We start from the raw sequence: 25,858 nt of genomic DNA on the forward strand, positions 1-25,858 counted from the left end.
TTAGTTGGGGCGGGGGGTCGTTGGGCTTTCCGGCAGGAGGAGTTGGGCATCCTCCTATCGGCGATTACGAGTTTGGGGGGGAGAGGGTTCCGGGGTTCCGACAGGAGGAGTTGGGCATCCTCCTGTCGGCGATTATGAGTTTGGGGGGGAGGGGGCTCGGGGTTCCGACAGGAGGAGTTAGGCATTCTCCTGTCGGTGATGGGACAGGCGGCCGCAACAACCGCTGCCGCTATACATATTGCAGCAGGGAGATCCCTTGCTGCCATAAGTATAGCGGCCGCGTCTAATTTAACCCGATTCTCTAAAGACGCTGGTTACAGAATCGGCGTTTAGTATAGGCCAATTCTGAATAGGACGCCTCTCCTGGGCGGCCTGCCTGGGGAGCATTTTTTTTTTTTAAACGTGCATCCTGATTGGCTGATTAGACAGCTGTAGGACGTCTACAGCTGCCTAAAATCGAGACACACTTTTGGAGAATCAGGGCCTAAGTCTGTATTTTTCAACAATGGAGAAAGTACGATATGTCCCATATCGACTGAAAAATGAGCATTGAAAAGTAAATGATTTATTAGAAATGTAAACCATGAAATAGCATGGGAAGGAATATTACAAAAGATATAGGCTGGGAAAGTATCAAGTAAACATTTATTTTTCCCAAATTGTTCACAAAGATTCTTTAATTGACTTTCTGATATCAAGTCAAAAGTACACCAGTATCTACTGGAATATTATCTACCGATGATTTGGAAAATAGAGGTACAAATTGTAAGGATTGTTAGTGGCCCCACAATGTTAGGTTGTAGGGGTTATGTTTGGCGCCCTTACAAACGCCAGATCCCAGGTTCAATTCCCTCACCGAAGATTCACCAGGAATAGAATCAAATGAGAAGCACAGCCAGAAGTGATTGCATAAAGAATATATTATAGAAATAGGCATACAGAAAAGTAGGATTCATAAAAGTTACAATTACATTCATAAAAGTTACAATTACAGAGACTGCTTCTGTGTTCTTGTGAATGAGAGAGAACACACATAAGAACATAAGCAGTGCCTCCGCCGGGTCAGACCACAGGTCCATCCTGCCCAGCAGTCCGCTCCCGCGGCGGCCCAAACAGGTCACGACCTGTCAGAATCATCAGAAGGGGCTCCCTTGCCACCTTGGCTTCCCATTTAAATCCTGCCTTCCTATCGAAGCCCTAGCCCTCCGGTCTTTCACATGCACGACCTGGTTGGTTTTTACTCATTACCTGGTTAACTTTCTATACTTGTGTTACATCCCAGCTCCTCCTTCAGTATCCCATGATCCCTTTATCCCTCAGGAATCCGTCCAATCCCTGTTTGAATCCCTGGACCGTACTCTGCCTGATCACTTGTCAATCAGAACTCCCAAGTCCCTTTCCTGGGAGGTCTCTTCAAGTACCGCCCCGGACATCCTGTATTCGTGTATAAGATTTTTGTTATTGACATTCCTCGAGCTTGATTATGCCACGTTGCAGATCTTCGCAATCCCCCTGCGTCTTCACTACTCTGAATAAATTCATATTGTCCGCAAATTTAATCACCTCAGTCATCGTACCTATGTCCAAATCGTTTATAAAGATGTTAAAGAGCACGGGTCCAAGCACCGAGCCCTGCGGCACCCCACTGATGACGCTCTTCCATTCCAGTATTGTCTATTTACCCCCACTCTCTGCTTCCTATGTACCTTAAAAAATTGTTATGAGTTTTTGCCTCTGTTGCAAATTTCTCTTCATTTTCTTTCTTAAGTATCTTTATCAATGCTTTGCATCTAACTTGCCAGTGCTTGTGTTTCTTATTTTTTTCATTTGGATCCTTTTTCCATTTTATAAAAGATTATATTTTTTTTTTGCTCTAATAGCCTCTTTCACTTCACCTTTTAACCATGCCGGCTCTCGTTTCCTCTTCTTTCCACCTTTGCTGATATGTGGAATACATCTGGTCTGGGCTTCCACGATGGTATTTGCAAATGATCTTTTTAGCTTCTTTTTAACTATTTTCCTCATTTTATCATAGTTTCAAGTTTATTAGGTTTTTATATACCGCCTATCAAGGTTATCTATGCGGTTTTACAATCAGGTACTCAAGCATTATCCCTATCTGTCCCGGTGGGCTCACAATCTATCTAATGTACCTGGGGCTATGGAGGATTAAGTGACTTGCCCAGGATCACAAGGAGTAGCGCTGGATTTGAACCCACAACCCCAGGGTGCTGAGGCTGTAGTTCCAACCACTGCGCCACACACTCCTCATAGTCGCCCTTTTGAAAATTAAATACTTCTACAGTAGATTTCTTTTGCGACGTCACTCCCAATATCCGCTCAAATTGATCACGTTATGATTACTGTTTCCCAGTGGACCCAACACAGTTAACTCCTGAACTATGCCTTACTTTCCACTAAAGGCCAAATCTAAAATAGCTCCCCCCTTTGACGGTTCCCGGACCAGTTGTTCCAAGAAGCAGTCATTTATGACATCTAGGAATTTTACCTCCCTAGCACTCCTTGATGTAACATTTAACTAGTCAATGTTGGGGTAATTGAATGGTTAAATTGAGTGTTAAATAGGTAAAATTCCTAAATGCCGGCCTACGGCTCTGCAGCTGAGATATCAGGTAATTTCTGTGAAGAAGGAAGTACATTTGTGGGGAGTGTTGTTACAGTGTCACTTAATTATGAGTATTCAAGTGACACAATTAATACAGTCATCTTTTTCCCAGATTAATTTGTTAAGGAGATTGAAGCCTCTAGTAATGCCAAGCGATTTTCAGAATGTTTTGCAAAGTTTGGTACTTTGCAAAATTGATTATTGTAATCAATGGGAATTACAAAATATAAATTACATTACATTAGTTTCTTTTCTTCCACCAATACCTTGCGTTTCTAGGCGGATTACAAAAGGATAGTTATTGGTTGGAACATTTATAGTTTGGTGATGGAATGAGGTCATTGGTTGTATCAGGCGTTTGCCTTGATATATTTCTTGAATAACCTGTTTTTTATCTTCCTCCTGAAGGTTTTGTTTGGGGAATTTCACTGCTTATTCCTAGGATAAGCAGCATAAAATCTGTTTTACTTCTTGCAATACAAAGGCATTATAACATTTTCACCTTTGTTTTCTATTCCTTTCCTGATAATTCCTAACATTTTATTTGCTTTCTTAATCACCGTTCCACACTGAGCTGAGAGTTTCAACAATGGCTCCTGGATCCTTTTCCTGGGCAGTGACTCCTATAGTGGAACCCTGCATCATGTAACTGTAGTTCTGGTTCCTCTTTCCCACATGTAATGGGCAAAAAAATATCAGTACCCAACAAACGGAGGGGTACAGAAGGACTGGATAAAGGTCCGGTAACCCAACATACTACAATTTTAGATGAATTCAAAACTAGTTTGTTAAAAACAAGCCAAGCAGAAAGTGATGAGAGACAAGTCGGTAATGGAGTAAGATTAAAAGAACCTGGGAAACCTGGAAAAAAACAGTAAAATATAATTAAGGTTGCTAATGGGGTTAGAAATATATTGAACAGTAGAGGTAAAAGAGTAGATAGACCCTTGGGGGAATTGGTTATTGGATAAAAAATAGGGAGTAGGGATAAATGGTCATTTTTCTCAATGGAGGAAGGTAAATAATGGAGTGCCTCAGCAATCTATTCTGGCACCGGTACTATTTAACTTATTTATAAATGATCTGGAAATTGGAATGACGAGTGAGGTGATTACATTTGCAAATGACACTAAACTGTTCAAAGTTGTTAAAACATTTGCAGTTTGTGAAAAAGTTGCAGGCAGACATTAGGAAATCAGCCGCTAACTGATTAGCGCACGCTAAACGCTAATGCGTCCATAGACTAACATGCACACGTTAGCGTTTAGCACGTGCTAAATCGATTAGCGCGTGCTAATTGGTTAGTGCACTTTAGTAAAAGAAGGTCTTAATGTGGACAAATGCAAAGTGATGCACATTGGGAAGAATAACCCAAATTATAGTTACCAGATGCTAAGGTCCACTTTGGGGGTTAGCACCCAAGAAAAAGATCTGGATGTCATTGTTTACAATACGATGAAACCTTCCGGCCAAAAAAGCAAACAAGATGCTAGGAATTATTTTACAAAGGCATGGTTAACAAGATTAAGAATGTTATAATTCCTCAGTATCACTCCATGGTGTGACCTCATCTGGAGTATTGTGTTCAATTCTGGTCTCCTTATCTCAAGAAAGATATAGCGGAACTAGAAAAGGTTCAAAGAAGAGCTACCAAGATGATAAAGGGGATGTAACTCTTCTCGTATGAGGAAAGACTAATGAGGTTAGGACTCTTCACCTTCGAAAAGAGACAGCTGAAGGGAGATATGATTGAAGTCTACAAAATCCTGAGTGGTGTAGAACTGAGTACAAGTGGATTGATTTTTTACTCTGTCAAGAATTATAAAGCTTAGGGGACACTCAAAATTACAGGGAAATACTTTTAAAACCAATAGGAGGAAATATTTTTCACTCGGAGAATAGTTAAGCTCTGGAATACTTTGCAAGAGATTGTGGTAAGAGCAGTTAATGTAGATGGTTTTAAACTAAAATTCACCTTATATACCGGGTCTTCAACCAAAGGAAGCTCGATGCGGTTAACAATAAATAAAAAAAATAAAGTAAACTGAAATACAAGAGAGTTAGTTTTCAAAATGTTTAGCGAATAAAAAAGGTTTTAGAAGTTTACGGAAAAGTTGGAAGGAACTGGGACACCTCAAAATTATGGGAAGTTCATTCCATAGTTGGGGAAATTTAAACGCCAGAGAGCTGCTAAAATTCTTAACTCCTTGAATTCCTTTCCTAGAAGGAAGAGAAAGTTTAAATCAATGAATGCCTCTCGCATATGAAAATCTATAAACATTCCATAGCAGAGGAACAAGAGGAGCAAAGATACCATGTAAAATCTTAAAAACAATACATAAACACTTAAACTGAATTCTAAAATAAACCAGGAGCCAATGGAGAGAGAAAAGCAAAGGAGTCACATTGTCAAATAGATCAACTTTGCGGTGGTATTCTGAATCAATTATAGTCTTTGAAGGCAGTTCTTAGTGATGCCAAGCTAAATGGCATTACAATAATCTAACCGAGATAATATAATAGATTGGACCAAAACAGAAAAATGACGTTGATGGAAAAGAGATCTGACCTTTCTCAACATTCGTAAGCTAAAAAACATTTCTTAACCAGAGTTAACCAGAGTTTATTTGATCCTTAAAAGTAAGAGAAGAATCAAAAAGTATTCCCAAAATCTTAAAGGAAAACTCAATTTGTAGGGAGGCTCCAAAATCCAAAAGTACAGTGGAAGGAAGATGATCGAATTTTGGGCCTAACCACAGAAGTTTAGTTTTAGCTGCATTTAGCTTCATCTGGACAGACATAGCCCATGTTTGAAGTTGAGATACAGTGATTTATTTTAAAAGTTAAATTGGTAATATTTGGGTCAATCTCAATCAGTATAAAAATGTCATCTGCATAAGTAAAAAGCTGACAGCTTATAAATATTCAAAGTTGTCATATAAAGATTGAACAAAGTTGGGGAAAGCAGAGAGCCCTGGGGAACTCCGCAAGGAGGTTGCCAGGAATTAGAAATATTACCATCAATATTAACTGAATAAGATTGGGATAAGAACAACCTGATTAAGACCAATATCTGAAAGTAATTGGAGCAAAATGTCATGATGTACTACATCAGATGCCGCGGACAAATCAACCTGAAGCAAAATTGAACATTTATTTTGAAGTCATAGTTGTTGGATTTTAGAAAGAAGAGATATCAATAAAGTTTCGGTACTAAAATTAGAACAAAACCCATATTTAAGAAAAGTCCATAGTCTGTGTTTGAGACAAACATGGGGGAAGCCACTACTTGCTCTGGATTGGTAGCATGGAATACTGCTATTATTTGGGTTTTTGCCAGGTACTAGTGACCTGGATTTGCCACCGTGATGATGGGCTACTGGGCTAGATGTACCATTGGTCTGACTCAGACTATTTTTATGTTCATATGTTCTGGGTATTATAGGGAAATCAGATGAAGCAACAGCAGCGGTGGACATCGAAAAGCAACGTTAGGTCCAGAAATCGAAGACATGTAAGGAAAAGAGAGTGGTCCACTTGGTCAAAAGCAGCTGAAATATCTAAAGATAGCAGAACAACAATTTAATGTGCATCCAAGAAATAGTGGAGGTCACTAAGAGGTGCAATGGTCATAGGTTCGGTGCTCTGTTTAGAACAGATTCCTATCTGATGGGAATGAAGAATAGAGCGATCATCAAACCAGGACAGAAGATATTCAAATACAACCATTCTGTGAGCTTTGCTAATATTCAGGTCCAAAGGTCATTATTGAGATAGCTTGGGGAAATCCACTGCTTATTCCTAGGATAAGCAGCATAAAATATGTTTTACTCCTTGGGATCTTGCCAGGCACTTGTGATCTGGATTGGCCACTGTTGGAAACAGGATACTGGGCTTGATGGACCTTTGGTCCATCCCAGTACAGCAATTCTTTTGTTCTTAGAAATGAGTCTAAAATGTTCTAGCAATTATATAAAACAACTAGTGTGTATTTTATTCTTTTCCTTTCCTGCTGAGGGTGTGACATATATTTATAACAATTTAGAAAATAGCCTCAATGATTCAACAAGCATAGGACAACTGCCAAAATGAACTATGCTTTTTTGGAGTACAGAAAACTATCACTGGCTGGTGCTGCCAGAAAAAAAAGAGCACAACTAAAAACCCAGTTTCTTGTAGGAAAAAAACAGAATGCTCTTAAAAAAAAAAAAATGGCAGCACTATTTAAGTATTTATTTATTTTTTTTAAATTATATACCGCCTATAAACAAAGCGGTTTTCATAAAAATAAACATAAATAATTATAAACAGAAGACAAAATTACAATTCTAAAATTAGAACAAAATTAGCTTATGAAGTAGCTTATCAAAAGCAGTCACCCCACAGACAGGAAAGCAAAATTATATGCAAGAAAGGGTTCTCTAAACTCGAAAATGCAGGGATATTTTTAAAAAAAACCCAAAAAGAGAAAACTTATCTTTATTGAAAAATCAAAACTAAGCAAGAACTTATCTTAAATATATGTAGGGAGTCTGTCTGCTCCTCTTTGTGCCAAGCACTGAAACAAAATGTTCCACACTGCAATCCTCCTTCCTTCAAAATGTCTTTTCCTACCAGCACTGAAGCAAGATGTGCCACACTAAAATTCTTCCATACTACAACATTTCACTCCCATCTGGACTTACTTTCAATTATAGACTCCAATTTTACAGTTTCCCATGAAGTTTTTTTAAAAATCTATATAACGAAAGAAAATAGACAAATAGGAGACTTATCTTTAGTTCATATAGGGAGTCTTTTGTTACTGACTATCTGTGCTCAGTACTTAGGCAAAAACATTTGTGTCACATTTAATTATTTCCAAACTGCAGTATTTCACTCTTGACCCTCAGCTGAACTTACTCCCAGCCTGCTTCAAAAAATCCTTCTGTTTGCTATAACCATATAATCTCCAATCAGGCAATCTCTCAGTCTACACAGGTTGGGTCTAATGCTAGTTTATTTTAAATGAATTGAACTACAACCTTTTTCCAGGGCTTTAGAACCTTTTCTGATTGAAGGCTTTTGGAGATTTGCAATAACAGGAAAAAGTCCATGTCTGGCTACTTTTATCCAGCTTGAAGAAAGTTGGTCTAGTTGAGAAGTGGTAGGATGCAACTTAGAAAGGGTCATAGAGCTAGATGCACTAAAGTCAGCGATTGTCGCTAAACCAGTTTTGACTGCTTTAGTGACAATCGCATTTGCAGACCTAATGCACAAAATGACTCACCGCATGTTTTTCTCTTTGATCGCCCATTTTCCAATCCAGCCATGCAAATTAGCTATTTAATATTAAAACGCCATGCAAACTAGCCGAGCAATTGATGCACTAACATTGCTTGGTAATGCACAAAAAAGTGATGGGTTTTAGTTATCTGAAAAAAAGCGACTGGTCAAAACCAGTCACTTACCTGTCTTACCAATAGTTCAGCCCTTTTTTCCTAAAATGGACACAGATGCTACATACACACTATCTGTTGCATTAACAAAGAAAAAAAGTCGACCCTCCGCAACATCCCCTAGATCAGTGATTCCCAACCCTGTCCTGGAGGAACACCAGGCCAATCAGGTTTTCAGGCTAGCCCTAATGAATATGCATGAGAGAGATTTGCATATGATGGAAGTGATAGGCATGCAAATTTGCTTCATGCATATTCATTAGGGCTAGCCTGAAAACCCAATTGGCCTGGTGTTCCTCCAGGACAGGGTTGGGAACCACTGCCCTAGATGAACGGCACCAGGGACTGACCCTCCCCCCCAAGAAGAAATTGGCAGGAGGGATTCCCCGAACCCCCCCCCCTTCCCACAGTCTAGAATCTCCTTTCCTTTCCATTCTGCCCTCCCCATCAACATTTCTTCATGAGTCCAACACTTTCTGCCTCCTGCATACTTTCTCTCTTTCTCCTCACCTCTTCCCTCGTGTGACATCCCTCCTTCCCACCCCCCAGTCCATACCCCCTAACAATGGTACACGTACCTCCTGGGGTTCGTGTACCGCATGTTAAGAACCTCTGATGTACACCATCCATCTAACTTTTTGTGTCCCTATCCATTCCCCTGCATCCATCATCCCTCTAGAGAATGACACGGGAGCAAATTTGTCCCCATCTCTTCGGGATCTATCTCTGTCCCCATCCCCTGGATGTTCTGTCTTTCCCTGCCCCATCCCTGCAAGCTCTGTCCCTCATCTGCACATGCTTTAATGTGTAGATGAAGACAGAGCTTGCAGAGATAGGACAGGGACAGAACGTGTGGGGTTGGGATGGGGACAAATTTGTCTCCATGTCATTCTCTCATCAGACTTGTCCCTTTTCAAGCAATGTCCATTTGTCCTTCAGCGCCCATGTCTAAATGGATTGATTTTTCACTCCATCAAATATTACAAAGACTAGGGGACACTCGAAGTTACAGGGAAATACTTTTAAAACCAATAGGAGGAAGAATTTTTTCACTCGGAGAATAATTAAGCTCTGGAACACGTTGCCAGAGGTTGTAGTAAGAGCGATTAACGTAGCTGGTTTTAAGAAAAGTTTGGACAATTTCCTGGAGGAAAAGTCCATAATCTTAATGAAAAAGACAAGGGGGAAGCCACTGCTTGCCCTGGATAGGTAGCATGGAATGTTGCTACTCCTTGGGTTTTTGCCAGTTACTAGTGACCTGGATTGGCCACCTTGAGAACAGGCTACTGGGTTTGATGGACTTGTTTATTATTATTATTAGGATTTTATATACCGCCTACCAAGGTTATCTAAGTGGTTTTTATAATCAGGTACTCAAGCATTTTCCCTATCTGTCCTGACAGGCTCACAATCTAATGCAGTGGTTCTCAACCCTGTCCTAGAGGATCCACAGGCCAGTCGGGTTTTCAGGATAACCCTAATGAATATGCATGAGAGAGATCTGTATATAATGGAGATGCCAAGCATGCAAATCTGCTCCATACATATTCATTAGGGCTATCCTGAAAACCTGACTGGCATGGGGGTCCTCCAGGACAGGGTTGGGAACCACTGATCTAATGTACCTAGGACTATGGAGGATAGACCATTGGTCTGACCCAGTAAGGCTATTCTTATGTTAAGTATTATTCTCCATGTCTGTCCCTTGTCATGCCCAGCATTGCTTTAGTGTCCCTGTCTCTATGCTCAGTCCCTGTCTTCTCTATGTTTTGTGCTGCTCACTGTGCAGGATATTTTACTCCTGAGTCAGCCTATCGCCACTACCTACTTGTTTGCAGTGCATCTCTCACTCTCCCCTATCTTAGTATATCTGTTTGAGACTAAAGGTTGAAGCTGAGAAGGAAAATTATTCATAAACTACAAACAATCACAGAAATAGGAAAACTGATATCTGGAAACATTAAGAGAAACTAAGAAAATAGCCAGAGTGAAGGGAAAGAGTAAGGAAAAAGTGAAGGGAATGAATTTGCAACTGTTCAGAAGGAAAAGAACTAAACAGGGCAATTCTTTAACTGCCTTGCACATATAAGTGTTATAAAGATTGACAGTTATGTGCATGAACATACTACACTCTATTCTGGAATACAACATATAAATGATATTGCACATAACTACAAAGGAGCATGTAAATGTATTTGGGCAGAGCACGAGAGATGGGCGTATCTCCAACTTTTACACATAGCTTTTGAATAGCACAATTACTTGCAATAGATGTTATCCAGGGACAGCAGGCAGATATTCTCATATGCAGGTGACGTCATCCATGGAATCTGGCACGGACCATCTAAAATGAACTGTCACATTAAGAAATCAAAAGACTGCCCATACAGTGCATATGCAGGTACCTTCCTGCCCGCTGCCAGTTCATGGGACCATAGTTCATTAACAATGCTAAGAATCCAAGAAGGGGAGGTGGGCAGGTTGTGAGAATTGCTGCCTGCTGCCCCTTACCTGTTACAGGTAAGTAACTGTGTCTTATCCCTGGACAAGCTGGTAGCATATTCTCACTTATGGGAACTCTCCAACTAACAAATAGGGTTGGAGGGAAATTGACTTCTAATTGGTGATTAAACCTTGGAAAACTTTGAAGCCAAATTGACTATCCTGTCTGGTAAGATTTTCCAAACAGTAGTGGGTCATGAATGTGTGAATTGAGGACTAGGTGGCTGATTTACAGATGTCCTCAATAGGAATGGAGCATAGATGGGCTACTGAAGTCACCATTCCACGCACCTTATGTATAGTTTACTTGATCCTCTAGTATCGGAGTATAGCAGAATGAGATACAGTCTGCAATCCATGTGGAGATAGTTTTCTTGGTTATAGTTAGAAATTCTGTGAAGCTTGCTTCTATCCAAGTAGCAGACTAGAGCACGTTTGCAGTCCAATGTGTGAAGCGCTGACTCACCAGGGTGAGAGCATGAGGCTCTGGAAAAGACACCAGAAGATTGATTGAGATGAAACTCTGAAACTACCTTTGGGAGGAATTTTAAATTAGTTTGAAGGACCACCAGGGTAAAATGTAGTATAAGGTGGATCTGCTATTAGCGCTTAGAATTCACTGACTATGTGTGCTGATGTGACAGCAATGAGGAAGACCACCTTCCAAGTGAGGTGCTTGAGATATGAAGTGGACAGTGGTTCAAATGGCGACTTCATGAGTGTGGAGAGCACAACATTAACATCCCAAGTCGTTGGAGGAGGTTTCAGAAGGGGCTTGGTATTGTAAAGGCCACTCATGAATCTAGACTTCAGAGGATGTACTGCTAAGAATTTGTCCAGTGGTGTGTGAAAAACACTTATAGCACTGAGATGAACTCTCACTGAATTAGTTTTTAGTCCCAAATTAGAGAGGTGTAGGAGATAATCCAGTATGGAAGGAATAAGACCGGTCACTGAATCCAGAGATTTGCTACTACATCACAATGAGAAGCGAATCTACTTGAAGTGGTAGCAGTTCCATGTGGAAGGCTTCCTAGTTGACCAAGTTCATAGCTGACACTGATGCAAACAGCAAAATAGTACCACTTAGTGAGAGCTAAAGAACATAGATTGGGATGCAGTAGAGAGCCCTTGTTCTGTGTCATCAGTGTTAGAAATATTTGCAGAATGATTGGTTCCTGTTTGCTCATTTGTAGGAGGAGAGGGAACTAAGGTTGATATGGCCACCAAGGCGCAATGAGTATCATGTTGGCTGGTTCCTGGTGAAGCTTGAGCAGTGTTGTCCTGATTGGAGGAAATGCATAGAGGAATCTGCCTCCCCAGTCGAGCAGAAAGGCATCAGTTTCAAGGCGACTGGGAGTGCCTGGAAACGCCGTCACTGCACCCTCCCTTTGGAATTTATTGCCTAATCATTTACGAATGGAATCTTCGACAAAGCAATTTAGAGCAAAACTCAAAACATTTTTATTTGAGGATGCTTTTGGATAAAACTGTCCTTCTTAGGACTAAATCAACTACAGTCCCTTTCCCTACCTATTGTTTTACCCCTAAGTGTGCTTTATTCAAATATTGTAGTTCAGTCCTGCTTTCCCAATTGTGTGTAGTTAGTATATGTGGGTTTTTTTTGTAAATATCTACTAACCTAACATTGTTTTGTATAATATTTTAACTCTAATTTATTTTGTTTCTTTTAAAGATATCTCTTTTATTATTGCTGTACACCGCCTAGAAAATTTGAATAAGCGGTATAAAATTTTTTTTTAATAAACTTGAAACTTGATTGTAGAGTGAAGCAAATAGGTCCACTTTTGGGATTCCCCCAAGCTACAAATACCTGTCATAAGACAAAGGTGTTGAGTGACCATTTGTGTAGTTGCAGAATTCTGCTCAATTTGTTGGCAAATACATTCTGTTTTCCTGCTAAGTCGACAGCTTTCAGGAAAATGTTGCAAACAATGACCCAGAACCAGATTTGGATGGCCTCTTGGCAGAGGCGGTGAGATCCTGTTCCACCCTGCTTGTTCACATAGTACATGGCTACTTGGTTGTCTGTTCAAATCAGTACTACTTGATTGAGGAGACAATCCTGGAATGTGAAAAGGACATTGTGAATTGCTCTTAGTTCCAGTAGATTGATGTGAAGATGTGTCTCTGCAAAATTCCAAGATCCCAGGGTGTGGAGATCATTTAAGTGAGCCCCCCCATCCCAACATGGAAGCAGCTGTTGTCAAAATCTTTTGGTCAGGTGATACTTGAAACAGGAGACCTCTGGAGAGCTTGGCTGGAGACATTTACCATAGAAGTGAGTCTTTGAGTTGTGGTGTCACTGACAAACGCTGGGACAGAAGACCATTTACTTGAGATCATTGTGAGGCTAGCACTCACCGAGGATGTCTGGCAAATAAAATAAATTGAAAACATATATAATATGGGAAGGCATAAAACATATGCAAATAAGACATGCAGAAAATAAACATGTATAAAATATGTAAGTTTTAAACGCATGCAATACAGACCAAAAGGCGTGTGAAGAGAAATATGCGGAAAACAAAGAACTGATAGTTCTGTGAGCTGGCAGCTGGTTGGAAGGCACCTGCGCATGAGCATACTGGCAGTCTTTTGATTTCTTAATGTGATAGTCACTTTAGACGGTCCGTGCCGGGTTTCATGGATGACGGTACCCACATGTAAGAATATGCTGTCTGCTTGTCCTGGGATAAACTGAGTTACGCTTGTAGTTTGCCATACTTAGGTGCACCCAATTATGCCTGCCATTAATATGGCATAAGTGAATAAATATGAAAGACTTGATGATCCATCTAGCCCAGCATTCTGTTTCCAACAGTGACCAATCCAGGTGAAAAGATCTGGCAAAATCCAATTTCCTGTAAAAATTTTCAGTCAAAAATTTCCTTCACTATCATAAGAACATAAGAATTGCCACTGCTGGATCAGACCAGTGGTCCATCGTACCCAGCAGTCCGCTCATGCGGCGGCCCTCTGGTCAAAGACCAGTGCCCTAACTGAGACTAGCCCTACCTGCATATATTCTGGTTCAGCAGGAACTTGTCTAACTTTGTCTTGAATCCCTGGAGGGTGTTTTCCCCTATGACAGACTCTGGAAGAGCGTTCCAGTTTTCTACCACTCTCTGGGTGAAGAAGAACTTTCTTACATTTGTCCCTACCTTGGAGAAGGGTGAGCAACCTGTCCTTATCGGTCCATCATGCCCAGCAGTCCGCTCATGCGGCAGCCCTCTGGTCAAAGACCAGCGCCCTAACTGACACTAGCCCTACCAGTATACTCTCTGGGTGAAGAAGAACTTCCTTACGTTTGTACAGAATCTATCCCCTTTCAACGAACATAAGGAAGTTCTCCTTCACCCAGAGAGTGGTGGAAAACTGGAACGCTCTTCCGGAGTCTGTCATAGGGGAAAACACCCTCCAGGGATTCAAGACAAAGTTAGATAAGTTCCTGCTGGTCGGGCTAGTTTCAGGGCGCTGGTCTTTGACCAGAGGGCCGCCGCATGAATGGACTGCTGGGCATGATGGACCACTGGTTTGACCCAGCAGCGGCAATTCTTACCAATGCTGAGCTGCTCACATGATAAGAATAGGCAGCTCAGAATTTAGGTGGCGCTATTTGGCGTGGCTTAATAAAAGGGGGGAGTTAATTAGCAGCTTCAACACAGAGGCAGATGTAGCATAATAATAATCAAACTTTAATAAGGTAGTTAACTAATATGAGTAAAGTTTTTTTTTAATGTATGCTTTATAGGCAAACATCATCTTAAAGGTACATAAAAATGCAACATAGCTGTAAACACAAATGCATGGAAGTGAGAGAAAATGCATGAAAATAGGTTATGACATATATATATATAAAGATATGAGTAGAATATAGGTTTCAGAAGGCATAAAGACAAAAAGAGCAATGATAAGAGCTGAAGGTCATTGTTTCTCAGCATGGGGGGGGGGTTTAGGTACAAGATTTTATCGTACTCTTTTTTTTTTTTTTTTTTTTCAAAAGCATGCTGTGATTTTAAAAATTAGACACATTCATGTGTTGTTTTTGCTATAGTGTTCATTTTGATAAATTTTGGAACAGGTTTAATGGTCGGGTATTTAAAGACATGTTTATTTTAAAATCTTGATGCCGTCATAAATTCTGTTTAACATAAGAATAGTCTTATTGGGTCAGACCAATGGTCCATCAAGCCCAGTAGCCTATTCTCACAGTGACCAATCCAGGTTACTAGTACCTAGTCAAAACCCAAAGAGTAGCAACATTCCATGCTACCAATCCAGAGCAAGCAGTGGCTTTCCCATGTCTTTCTCAATAACAGACTATGTCTTTTCTTCCAGAAAATTGTCCAAACCTTTCTTAAAACCAGCTACGCTATCCGCTGTTACCCCAACCTCTGGCAACACGTTCCCGAGCTTAACTATTCTCTGAGTGAAAAAATATTTCCTCCTATTGGTTTTTAAAGTATTTTCCTGTAACTTCATAGAGTGTCCCCTAGTCTTTGTAATTTTTTACAGAGTGAAAAATCAAACCACTTGTACCCATTCTGCTCCACTCAAGATTCTGCCGTACATTGGACCAAAGGTTTCATCATATTGCCTACAATGACACCCAGATCCTTTTCTTGGGCGCTAACCCCCAAGGTGGACCCTAGCATCTGGTAGCTGTAATTTGGGTTATTCGTCCAATGTGCATCACTTTGCATTTGTCCATATTAAATTTCATTTGCCACTTAAATTCCCAGTCTTCCAATTTCCTAAGGTCTGCCTGCAATTTTTCACCATCCGCATGCGTTTTAATAACTTTTAACAGTTTAATGTCATCTGCAAATGTAATCACCTCACTTGTCATTCCAATTTCCAGATCATTTATAAATAAGTTAATTAGCACCGGTCCCAGTACAGATCCCTGCAGCAATCAACTGTTTACCCTCCTCCATTGAGAAAAATGGCCATTTAACCCTACCCTTTGTTTTCTATCCAATAACCAATTCCAAATCCACAACTGAACTTTGCCACCTGTCCCATGACTCTTTAATTTTCTCAGGAGCCTCTCATGAGGAACTTTATCAAAAGCTTTCTGAAAATCTCGATACACTATATCAACCATCTCACCTTTATCCACACCTTCAAAGAAGTCAAGAAAATTGGTGATGCCAGATCTCGCTCGGCTGAACCAAACAGTTTCTAATAGTCCAAACCCCATTCTGTTATGAGAAAAAAAAATTATAAAAGTTACAGGATTTCAAACTGCTTATGGATCAATGACATGGAAAATTAGACACGATCAATAATTTGGATATGCCACTTTAGTCAGTTTTTCTTGGAGACAGTCCCATATTCAGGGGTTACTGTAGCTTAGTGGATTTATACAAATAAGAATTAGGGACTTTGTCCCTGCTTGAAATGTGTTTCCCTTTAAAAATAAGCTTACTTTGCTACCGATATATACACACTCATTTGAAAGCTCCCTGTGGATGTTCAGAATTGCCTGTATTATGCATATGAATCAGCACTGTAACTCATTTCACAGCAGTTCGTGTTTTGGGATTTATACCTATAACTAAGGTTTTTATTTCCAATTAATTAGTGGCTCTTTGAAAATATTTATTGGTGTGGGACTTTTGCTGGCTGCCTTTTTCAGTTGAGCCAGATACATGTTTTTGCATCATATCAGAAATGTACTGGTATTTGTATTACTCCCAGTAACCAGCAGCACTCTCAACCATCCCTACCCTTGGTTATTCTGTCTGCTTGCCACCGGCTCTGATGTGTAGAGAAGTCATTTGAAGGAGAATTCTGTCCCATTAGCAGCTAAAAGTTTGTCCAACTGAAAACTCATCAGCATTGAAAAGGCACAAAAATAAATTGGAATATCCAAGGCATGCAGAGGGAGGGTGTGTATGTGTGTGAGAGAGTACTAGGGACATGAGTGCTTTTTGGTATTTATGTAATATGGGGACAATTTTATGTGGGTGGGTTCATTTAAGTGCCCCAATGCTGTGCAGAGAGAGCCTAATTTCTAATGGCATCTGTGCACCCAGATTTCATTATAGAATACTAGCATCAATCAAGCCCTAGACCTGGCATAACTGAAGCTATAGAAACATGATGACAGATAAAGGCCAAATAGCCCATCTAGTCTGCCTATCCGCAGTAACCACCATTATCTCTTCCTCTCTCCAAGAGATCCCATGCTTTCTTGAATTCAGACAGTCTCTATCTCCACCTCTTCTGGGAGACTGTTCAACGCATCTACCACCCTTTCTGTAAAATGGTATTAACTTTATCCTATACCCTCTCATTCCAGAGCTTCCTTTCAACTGAAAGAGACTCGTCTCATGCACATTTACATCAAGTAGGTATTTGAACGACTATCATATCTTCCCTCTCCTGCCTTTCCTCCAACGTATACAGTTTGAGATCTTTAAGTCTGTCCCCATATGCCTTATGAAGACCACGTACCATTTTAGTAGCCTTCCTCTGGACCTACACAATATTCTAAATGAGGTCTCAACAAAGTCTTATACAGGGGCATCAATACCTCCTTTTCCCTACTGACCATAGCTCTCCCTATGCACCCTAGCATCCTTCTAGCTTTCGCCGTCACCTTTTCAACATGTTTGGCTACTTAAGATCATCACATACAATCACACCCAAGTCCCGCTCTTCTGTCATGTACATAAATTCTTCACCCCTTAAACTGTACCATTCCCTTGGTTTTTGCAGCCTAAATGCATTCCTTGCATTTCTTAGCATTAAATTTTAGCTGCCAAACTTCAGACCATTCTTCAAGCTTCACCAGGTCTTTCTTCATGTTATTCACACCATCCGGGGTGTCTACTCTATTGAAGATTTTGGTATCATCCAGAAAGAGGTAAATCTTACCCAACAGCCTTTCAGCAGTATCATTTATAAAAATGTTAAAAAGAACAGCCCTAAGACCAGAACCTTGCAACATACCACTAGTTACATCCCTTTCTTGATTGCTACTTACAGCATTCTATAAGTTGTGTGCATAAGTGGACACATCATCCATACCCTTTTCCTTCCATTTGTTATTCTATGCCACAGTTATAGATTTGCCTTCATATATCTATTTTTTTAAATTCTAAGGTTTTCAAAATGTAAAAACAATCCTGATATTGAGACTGTGGGAGATAACAAGCTGTCTCCCGTAGTCCACAGTGAATCCAGAAATTCAATGCTAGCACGGTATCTGCTGCCTGGAATTGAATTTCTGTTTGGTTTTTTTTTTGGCTGGCCAAGACAAAGCCAGCTAAGTCAATATTCATCAGTTGGCTAGCTAAGACATAGTGGTCAAAGATAGACCAGTTTTTTACGGTAGATGGATTTATCTGGCCACTGAACTTAGCCAGCCAGCCGATGAATGTTGATGGTGACTAGCTATCGACCAAACAGGATATTCAGCAGGACATAGCCAACGATTTCTTGCTGAGTATTGGCGGATAGCCAGCTATGTGCTATTGAGCCAGCCGGGAGCCATTGCTGGCTGGCTAAATAGCGCTGAAGGTTGAGCCCACTAGCTCTACATACAACTGTATTTGTATAATTGGGTGTAATTATTTATCATTAATGTTGGTTTTTGTTTTTTTTTCTTTTATGCTCCCTTTTAGGTGAAAACCTCAGAGTTTTTTCGATACTCTCGCCAGCTGCGACATGAGGTTGAACAAGCCTTGAACTATTTTCACAGCATTCATGAACAACCTTTAATGGAAATTAAATCTAATCGTATTCGATCGGCCAAACCCCAGACTGCAGTATTCAGAGGAATGATAGGTCATAGCATGGTGAACAGTAAAATCCTTCTGTTACACAAACCAAGGGTATGGTGGGAACTAGAAGGTCCACAGGTACCACTACGGCCTGACTGTCTTGCCATAGTCAATAACTTTGTGTTCCTGTTGGGAGGGGAAGAACTGGGTCCAGATGGAGAGTTTCATGCATCTTCCAAAGTCTTTAGATATGATCCAAGGCAAAATAGTTGGTTGCGAATGTCCGACATGTCTGTTCCTCGCTCAGAGTTTGCTGTAGGGGTTATTGGGAGATACATTTATGCTGTGGCAGGTAGAACAAGGGATGAAACATTTTATTCCACTGAACGGTATGACATCACTGAAGACAAATGGGAGTTTGTAGATCCTTATCCAGTCAACAAATATGGACATGAAGGGACAGTGCTTAGTAATAAACTCTATATTACCGGAGGAATTACATCTTCATCCACTTCTAAGCAAGTTTGTGTATTTGATCCAAGTAAAGAGGGGACAGTGGAACAACGAACTAGAAGAACTCAAGTTCTTACTAACTGTTGGGAAAACCGATGCAAAATGAATTATGCAAGATGTTTTCATAAAATGATTTCATACGGCGGAAAGCTGTATGTCTTTGGTGGTGTATGTGTGATTTTGAGGGCTTCTTTTGAGTCTCAGGGTTGTCCATCTACAGAAGTTTATGATCCAGATACTGATCAGTGGACAATACTGGCATCTATGCCAGTCGGCAGAAGTGGGCATGGTGTAGCTGTTTTGGAAAAGCAGATCATGGTCTTAGGTGGTCTTTGTTACAATGGCCATTATAGTGATTCTATTCTTACCTTTGATCCTGAGGACAATAAATGGAAAGAAGATGAATATCCTAGAATGCCCTGCAAATTAGATGGTTTACAAGTATGTAGCCTGCATTTCCCTGAGTATGTCTTGGAGCATGTTAGGCGCTGTAGCTAAAACTGTAAACAATTTTTCTTATTTTACAAAATGTATAGAAATCAATGCAATTTTGAAATCTAGGACAATAATCTGTATATAAGACAGCATTAATACATAGAGAAAATAGAAACATCTCACCAATTTTCTTAGAAATACAGTTCATTCTAGACTGATATTGTGGTTTATATTACATTTTTTGCAAATGTTGGAACGAGAGAGATCAGAATTAACTTCTTCTGGAAGCTGATATAGTAACCCATGGAATTTCCTGCAGTCTGTGTGGCCTCATTTGCACAAACTTTGCTACTCATGCAAAGGGTCCGGGTAGCAAACTTTTACTTAAAATTTTGCCACTGGGACCAGCCAAAAAAAAAAAGATAAATATGCACCAAAAAGTGCAGTCATCTCAGGGCTAGTTGTAAGATGTTGGCTAGGTTTAAGCAGTGGAGAAGAATGGGTTCTTCCCCAGAGCTCATAGACCATGGTCCTAAAGTAAAAAGAATTATCCCAAGACAAGCAGGCAGCATATTCTTACATGTGGGTGATGTCACTGACGGAGCCCCGGTACATTACATTACATTGTACTTATTAACCGTGTTAACAAAAAGTTCTACGCGGTTTACAAAAGATTATTAATGATAAACATGATCCATGAAATAGAATGAATTAAGTAGTCAAATATTTAGTGAAAAGATAGGTTTTCAGCTGTTTTCTGAAATGTTTATAAGAATCAGCTGTGAGCAGCAATGAGCGAAATTCTTTTTCGTGAGAGGCTGCCTGAAATGCTAAAGAGTTATTAAGGAATTTCTTACTTTTACAATACTTTACAGAAGGAAAATCAAACAAGGCATGAGCTTTTCTACTATATTTATGTGTAGCTATGAAGAAACTATCAACCAGATAGATAGGAGCTAAGCTGTGTAGAACTTTATAGCAGAAATAGCCCAGCTTAAACAGTACCCGGGCTTCCACAAGCATCACCACTTTAAGACTTGAGAAAGGTCACGATAGCCCGCACCGCGCAAGTGCCTTCTCTTCCAATGTAGATGTGCGGTCCCTCAGTTTCTTAATTTCCATGGAGCTAAGAAGTCGTGTTTCAACGGCCGTTGATCCTTTTTTGTCTTCCCACTCGCGGTTTTGTGACTTTCAATTTTTCTTTTTTCTTGTTCTTTTATTTCCTCACCTAATAAAAGTTTTTAAAAAATCTTCTGGGTTTTTTTCCGTCTGCGGGTTTTTGGACCAGAGGGGCCTCCTCTCCATCTCAGCCATCTAATTCAATTTAGCTGAGACAGTGTTCCCATCCATGTCCTGCCCGCTGATGGGTTTTAAGAAGTGCGTTTGCTGTGCTCATACTATTTCCCTAACGGACCTTCTTTCATGGTGCCTTCAGTGTTTGGGTCCCGAGCACCGTGTCAAAGCACTGCTCTTTGTTGCAAAAGCGTACTATAAGAAATAGTTTTGCAGCAACAGAAACCTTTTGGCATTGGCATGGACCAGGAACCTGCATCAACACCGCCGGTGTCCAAGGCACTGACCCCGAAGATGACGACACCAAAGGCATCAACACTCACCCCGGTGTTGCACTATACAATTCTGTTAGGTAAGCCGGCTAAGAAGCCTTCCCAACCCGGGACACAGGTCACAAAGGCATCGAGCCTAGTAATGCTGACCTCGCACAAGTCCCATAAGTGCCCGATTCCTTTATCGAGGAGTGCCTCTACATCGGCATCTTCCTCTCCGGAATGGGATGCTGCACCTGTGGTACTGGCATCCAAGCCTCCTGTACCGGTGCTTTCCCTAAAGCAGAAAATTGATGTCCTGCTTCGGGAGGAGCTTGGGGAGCATTTTCAGATGCTGCTCCCAACGCTGATTCCTCCGGTGCCAGTCCAGCCTGAGCATGTACCCGTGACCATGAGCACTGTCGACACCGCATCGATGCATCGCAAGGATGCTTCACAGGTGTCGGGCCTGCCACCTATGACACTGACACCAATGCATCGATCTTCACGGCATCGATCCAAGTCTTAACACATGTCATCCTCCAGGCATTCGGATAACAGCCCTGTTAAGTCGGGGAAAGTCTCTCACAAGTGCAAGCACACTGAGACTCCGACACCGGAACGGCACCGATCCAAGCGCCGTTCCCCTTCGATGCTCATGGAGTCAGATTTGCAGGCAGATTCTGATCCTGATCCATCTTTTTCTGACTCTGATGCGGAGGATTCACATGCATCGCGTTCTTCAAGAGGTTATCCACCACATGAAACTTGTCTCACCAATAAACTTACTTTTTCAAAGTTTATCCATCAAATGGGTCAGGATCTTTCAATCCAGTTGGAGGCTGACTCCAAATATAGTAAAGAATATTTGGATAGACTAGACTATGATCAGCCTCCAAAGGAGATGCTAAAGCTTCCTCTCCATGGCATACTGAGGGAGACCTTTTTCAAAAATTTAGAATCTCCCCTCTCAGTGCCAGTAGCGCTTTGCAAGTTGGAGTCATTATATAAAATCATTGCCCTGCCTGGGTTTGACAAGCCTCAGTTACCTCACCAGTCTCTGCTTGTTGAGTCTACTCTGAAGAAATGCACCTTTTCCAATGTTTACGCCTCGTTCCTTCCTGGCAGGGAGGACTGTACCATGGACAAGTTTAGAAGGAGGCTTTAACAGAACTCCATGTTTGCAAACAGGGCAGTGAACTACAATTTTTATTTTTCCTGCTACCTGAAACACCCTGGTCAAGCAGTATAATGGGTTTACTAAATACGTTCTGGCCCGGAAGGGAAAGACTTTTCAACATGAAACCATGTGGGATACATTGGTGAAACCAAATAAAAAGTCTCTTTCTTCAAGGCCCTTCAAGCCTGCTCCTTCATATCAACAGCGTTTTGCAGTTAAGGCTTCCACTCCAGCCCGCCCTCTGCCAAAGAAACAAAAGCATCAGTGTCCACCTAAGGCTCAGCCCACTGCTCCCACAAAAAATACCCAGTCTTTTTGACCAATTTCTGGAGAGCATAGCTACAATTCAATTACATCATCCTCTTCCTCAGCCAATTGGAGGGCGTCTCCAACTTTACATCAGTCGTTGGGAACTTATCACCTCAGATCTTTGGGTCCTCAAAATCATTCGGGAGGGCTATTCCCTACATTTCACTGCACTTCCGCTAGACCATCCGCCAAGAGAGTCTCTCTTCTGCAGGAAGTCCAGTCCTTCCTTCTCAATGCCATCAAAGAAGTTCCCGTCGATCCCGCTGTTTTCTAGTACCAAAGAAGATGAGAGATCTGCGCCCTATTCTAGATCTCAGAGCCCTGAACAAGTTCCTGGTCAGAGAAGAATTTTGAATGCTCTTTATAGCCACTCTGTATCCCTTCCTGGCTCACAACGATTGGCTATGCTCTCTCGATCTGAAGGAAGCCTACACTCATATCCTGATCCATCCAGCTTCCAGGAAATATCTATGATTTCAAGTGGCTCGCCACCACTATCAATACAAAGTCCTTCCTTTCAGCCTGGCATCCTCCCCAAGGGTCTTCACAAAATACTTTGTGGTAGTAGCAGCGGCTTTGAGATCTCAGGGTCTTCAGGTTTTCCCTTACTTGGATGATTGTCTAATCAAAGAACCTTCCTGCCAAGATGTTGCTGTAGTGACCAATCACACTATCTTGTTTCTCCAACACTTGGGTTTCGAAATCAACTTCCCCAAGTCTCAGCTGGTTCCGTCTCAATGCTTTCATTTTATAGGGGCTATTCTTGACACCACTCATATGAGAGCATTCCTTCCTCTAAATCGTCAAGATGCTGTCATTCAACTTTGTTGTCAGGTAGACCACCTTCCCTCCATCTCAGCCAGACGAATAACAATTCTTATGGCCTCCACAGTGTACGTGACACCTCTGGCGAGACTCCATCTCAGAATGCCTCAATGGACTATGGCCTCTCTAGTCCCAAGCCACAGATCCTCTCTCACAACACATCTTTGTGACATCATCTCTTCAACAGTCGCTACAGTAGTGGATGATTTCATCCAATCTATCCAGAGGTCTACTTTTTCACACGTCTGTTCATCACAAAGTTTTGACCATGGACGCGGATGCGTCCACTTATTCCTGGGGAGCACATCTAGAGGGCCTTCAGATTCAAGGTCATTGGTCTGCCAGGGAGCAGAAATTCCATATCAATCTTCTGGAACTCAGGGCAATTTATTATGCTCTCAAAGCTTTCCAACATCTCATCCAAGATCAAGTCCTCCTGCTCCACAAGGACAATCAAGTTGTGATGTATTATATCAACAAGCAGGGAGGGACAGGATCTCTCCCCCTTTGCAAGGAAGCTCAAAAGATTTGGCTATGGGCCTCTGCTCGGAATATTCTCCGAGCAGTTTAGATTCAAGGGGAACAGAATTGACTAGCAAACAAGCTCAGCAGAATTCTTCAGCCTCACAAATGAACGCTCAACTCTGCAGCTCTTTATGCCATCTTTGCTCAGTGGGGCACTCCTCAAGTGGATTTGTTTGCATCTCCCATCAATAACAAGTTGCCCCAGCACCATCTGGAGGCAGATGCATTTCTGTTGGATTAGACACGCAAGTTTCTCTACACGTTTCCTCTTATGCCTCTCATTCTGAAGACGCTCTTCAAAGTCAGACAGGAGACTGCCACTATGATTCTCATAGCTCATTGGTGGCCCAGACAGCCTTGGTTCTCCCATCTACTTCAGCTCAGTGTCAGGGAGCCCATGCCTCTGCCGATATTTCCATCTCTACTTACGCAGAGTCACGGTGCACTGCTACATCCCAACCTCCAGTCTCTACATCTGCCAGCTTGGTATCTCTCGGGCTGAATGTTGCTGACCTTCGTCTCTCTCATCCAAAGAGACTTATTCAGGAGGCCTCCAGCAATGTTATCAGCAGAAGTGGACTCGTTTCTTCTCCTGGTATCTTCTCCATCACTACAATCCTCCATCCCTTTCAGTTTCTCTGGTGTTGGATTATCTTCTTTATTTGTCTGATTCTTGACTCAAATCCACATATATCAGAGTCCATCTCAGCGCTATTACAGCTTTTCACCATCCAGTGGAGGGTAATCCTCGCACTGCTCACCCTTTAATCTCCAGATTCATGAAAGTCCTTTTTAATGTGAAACCACCTCTCAAACCTCCTCCAGTAGTCTGGGACCTTAATGTAGTCCTCTCCAGATTAATGAAGCCTCCATTTGAACCAATGTCGTCGGCTCATCTCAAATATCTCACCTGGAAAGTTGTTTTCCTCATTTCACTCACTTCTGCGAGGTGAGTCAGTGAGCTTCAAGCATTAGTTGCTGATCCTCCTTTCACAGTGTTTCACCATGACAAGGTGGTTCCGAGCACCCATCCAAAATTTCTACTGAAAGTCACGGAATTCCATCTCAATCAATCAATTGTGTTTCCAGTATTTTTTCCAAAGCCTCACTCTCACTCCGTAGAAGTGGCCCTTCATACCCTGGATTGTAAGCGTGCTTTGGCCTAGTACCTTGACAGAACAAAGTCGCATAGATCATCTCCTCAACTTTTCATCTCCTATGATCCTAACAACTTTTCATCTCCTATGATCCTATTTTCAAGAGAATGATTTCCAACTGGCTGGCTTCCTGTATCTTGTTTTGTTATGCTCAGGCTGGACTACAACTGGAGAGTCGTGTCACAGTCCATAAAGTTAGAGCTATGGCAGCTTCCGTAGCTTTCCTTAGATCTAACCCTATTGAGAAAATCTATAAAGCTGCCACCTGGGCCTCGGCTCATACCTTCACCTCACATTACTGTCTGGAGTCTTTCTCCAGACGGGATGGGAACTTTGGCCACTCTGTGTTGCAAAATTTATTTTCCTAAAATGCCAACTTTCCCACCATCCCTTCCTGGTTAGCTTGGAGGTCACCCATATGTGAGAATATGCTGCCTTCTTGTCCTGGGATAAAGCACAGTTACTTACCATAACAAATGTTAACCAGGGACAGGAGGCAGATATTCTCACAACCCACCCACCTCCCCAGGTTGGCTTCTTAACTGGCTATCTGAACTGAGGGACCGCACGCCTACGTCGGGTAGAAAGGCACTCGTGCATGCATGGTGCGGGCTATCGCAAACTTTCTTAAGTCTTAAAGTGGCGATGCACTTTTAAAGTGATGTCAGCCACATGTGAAAATATCTGCCTGCTGTCCCTGGATAACGCCTGTTTTGGTAAGTAACTGTGCTTTATGCTCCTGTTTAGCCCAGGTATTTGATGCCTTCAAAATCTGGCTCCCTAGACAGCTGCCTATGTTTAAAACCAGGTTTGCTTTACCTTCTTTGAGAAAATTGATATATGAAGATCTGTTAACACTCCAGTTTTAATTAAATTCAAAATTAACGAGCTGCTGTGCATATGTTTGCACTGTAGCATCTCATGCATTTTGAATGTAAATATTCAGTTTGCAGCAGATTACACAAATATGAATACTATTGCAGAAGTAAATTTTGTGACATTGTTCACAGAATGGGGCTATATGCATTTAAATACATGAAAAACTGG

At 41.4% G+C, this 25,858-nt stretch overlaps 1 protein-coding gene across 7 annotated transcripts in view; it reads left to right on the forward strand.

Moving 5' to 3' along the window:
• KLHL15 (kelch like family member 15) overlaps positions 1 to 19,489 on the forward strand; it is a 113,552-nt gene extending 94,063 nt beyond the window's left edge. For 6 of the 7 annotated variants that reach the window (XM_033948418.1, XM_033948415.1, XM_033948413.1 and 3 more), the window contains 2 exons: positions 16,898 to 16,945; positions 18,225 to 19,489. In XM_033948418.1, the coding sequence (XP_033804309.1) occupies positions 16,898 to 16,945; positions 18,225 to 19,334 (1,158 nt within the window). In that variant the 3' untranslated portion in view covers positions 19,335 to 19,489. The remainder of the gene's footprint in view (positions 1 to 16,897; positions 16,946 to 18,224) is intronic. The other variant, XM_033948419.1, reaches the window with a different exon arrangement.
• Positions 19,490 to 25,858: the final 6,369 nt, after the last annotated feature.

Source organism: Geotrypetes seraphini, chromosome 6, assembly GCF_902459505.1.
Source record: "Geotrypetes seraphini chromosome 6, aGeoSer1.1, whole genome shotgun sequence".
In the NCBI taxonomy this organism is placed as follows: Eukaryota; Metazoa; Chordata; class Amphibia; order Gymnophiona; family Dermophiidae; genus Geotrypetes; species Geotrypetes seraphini.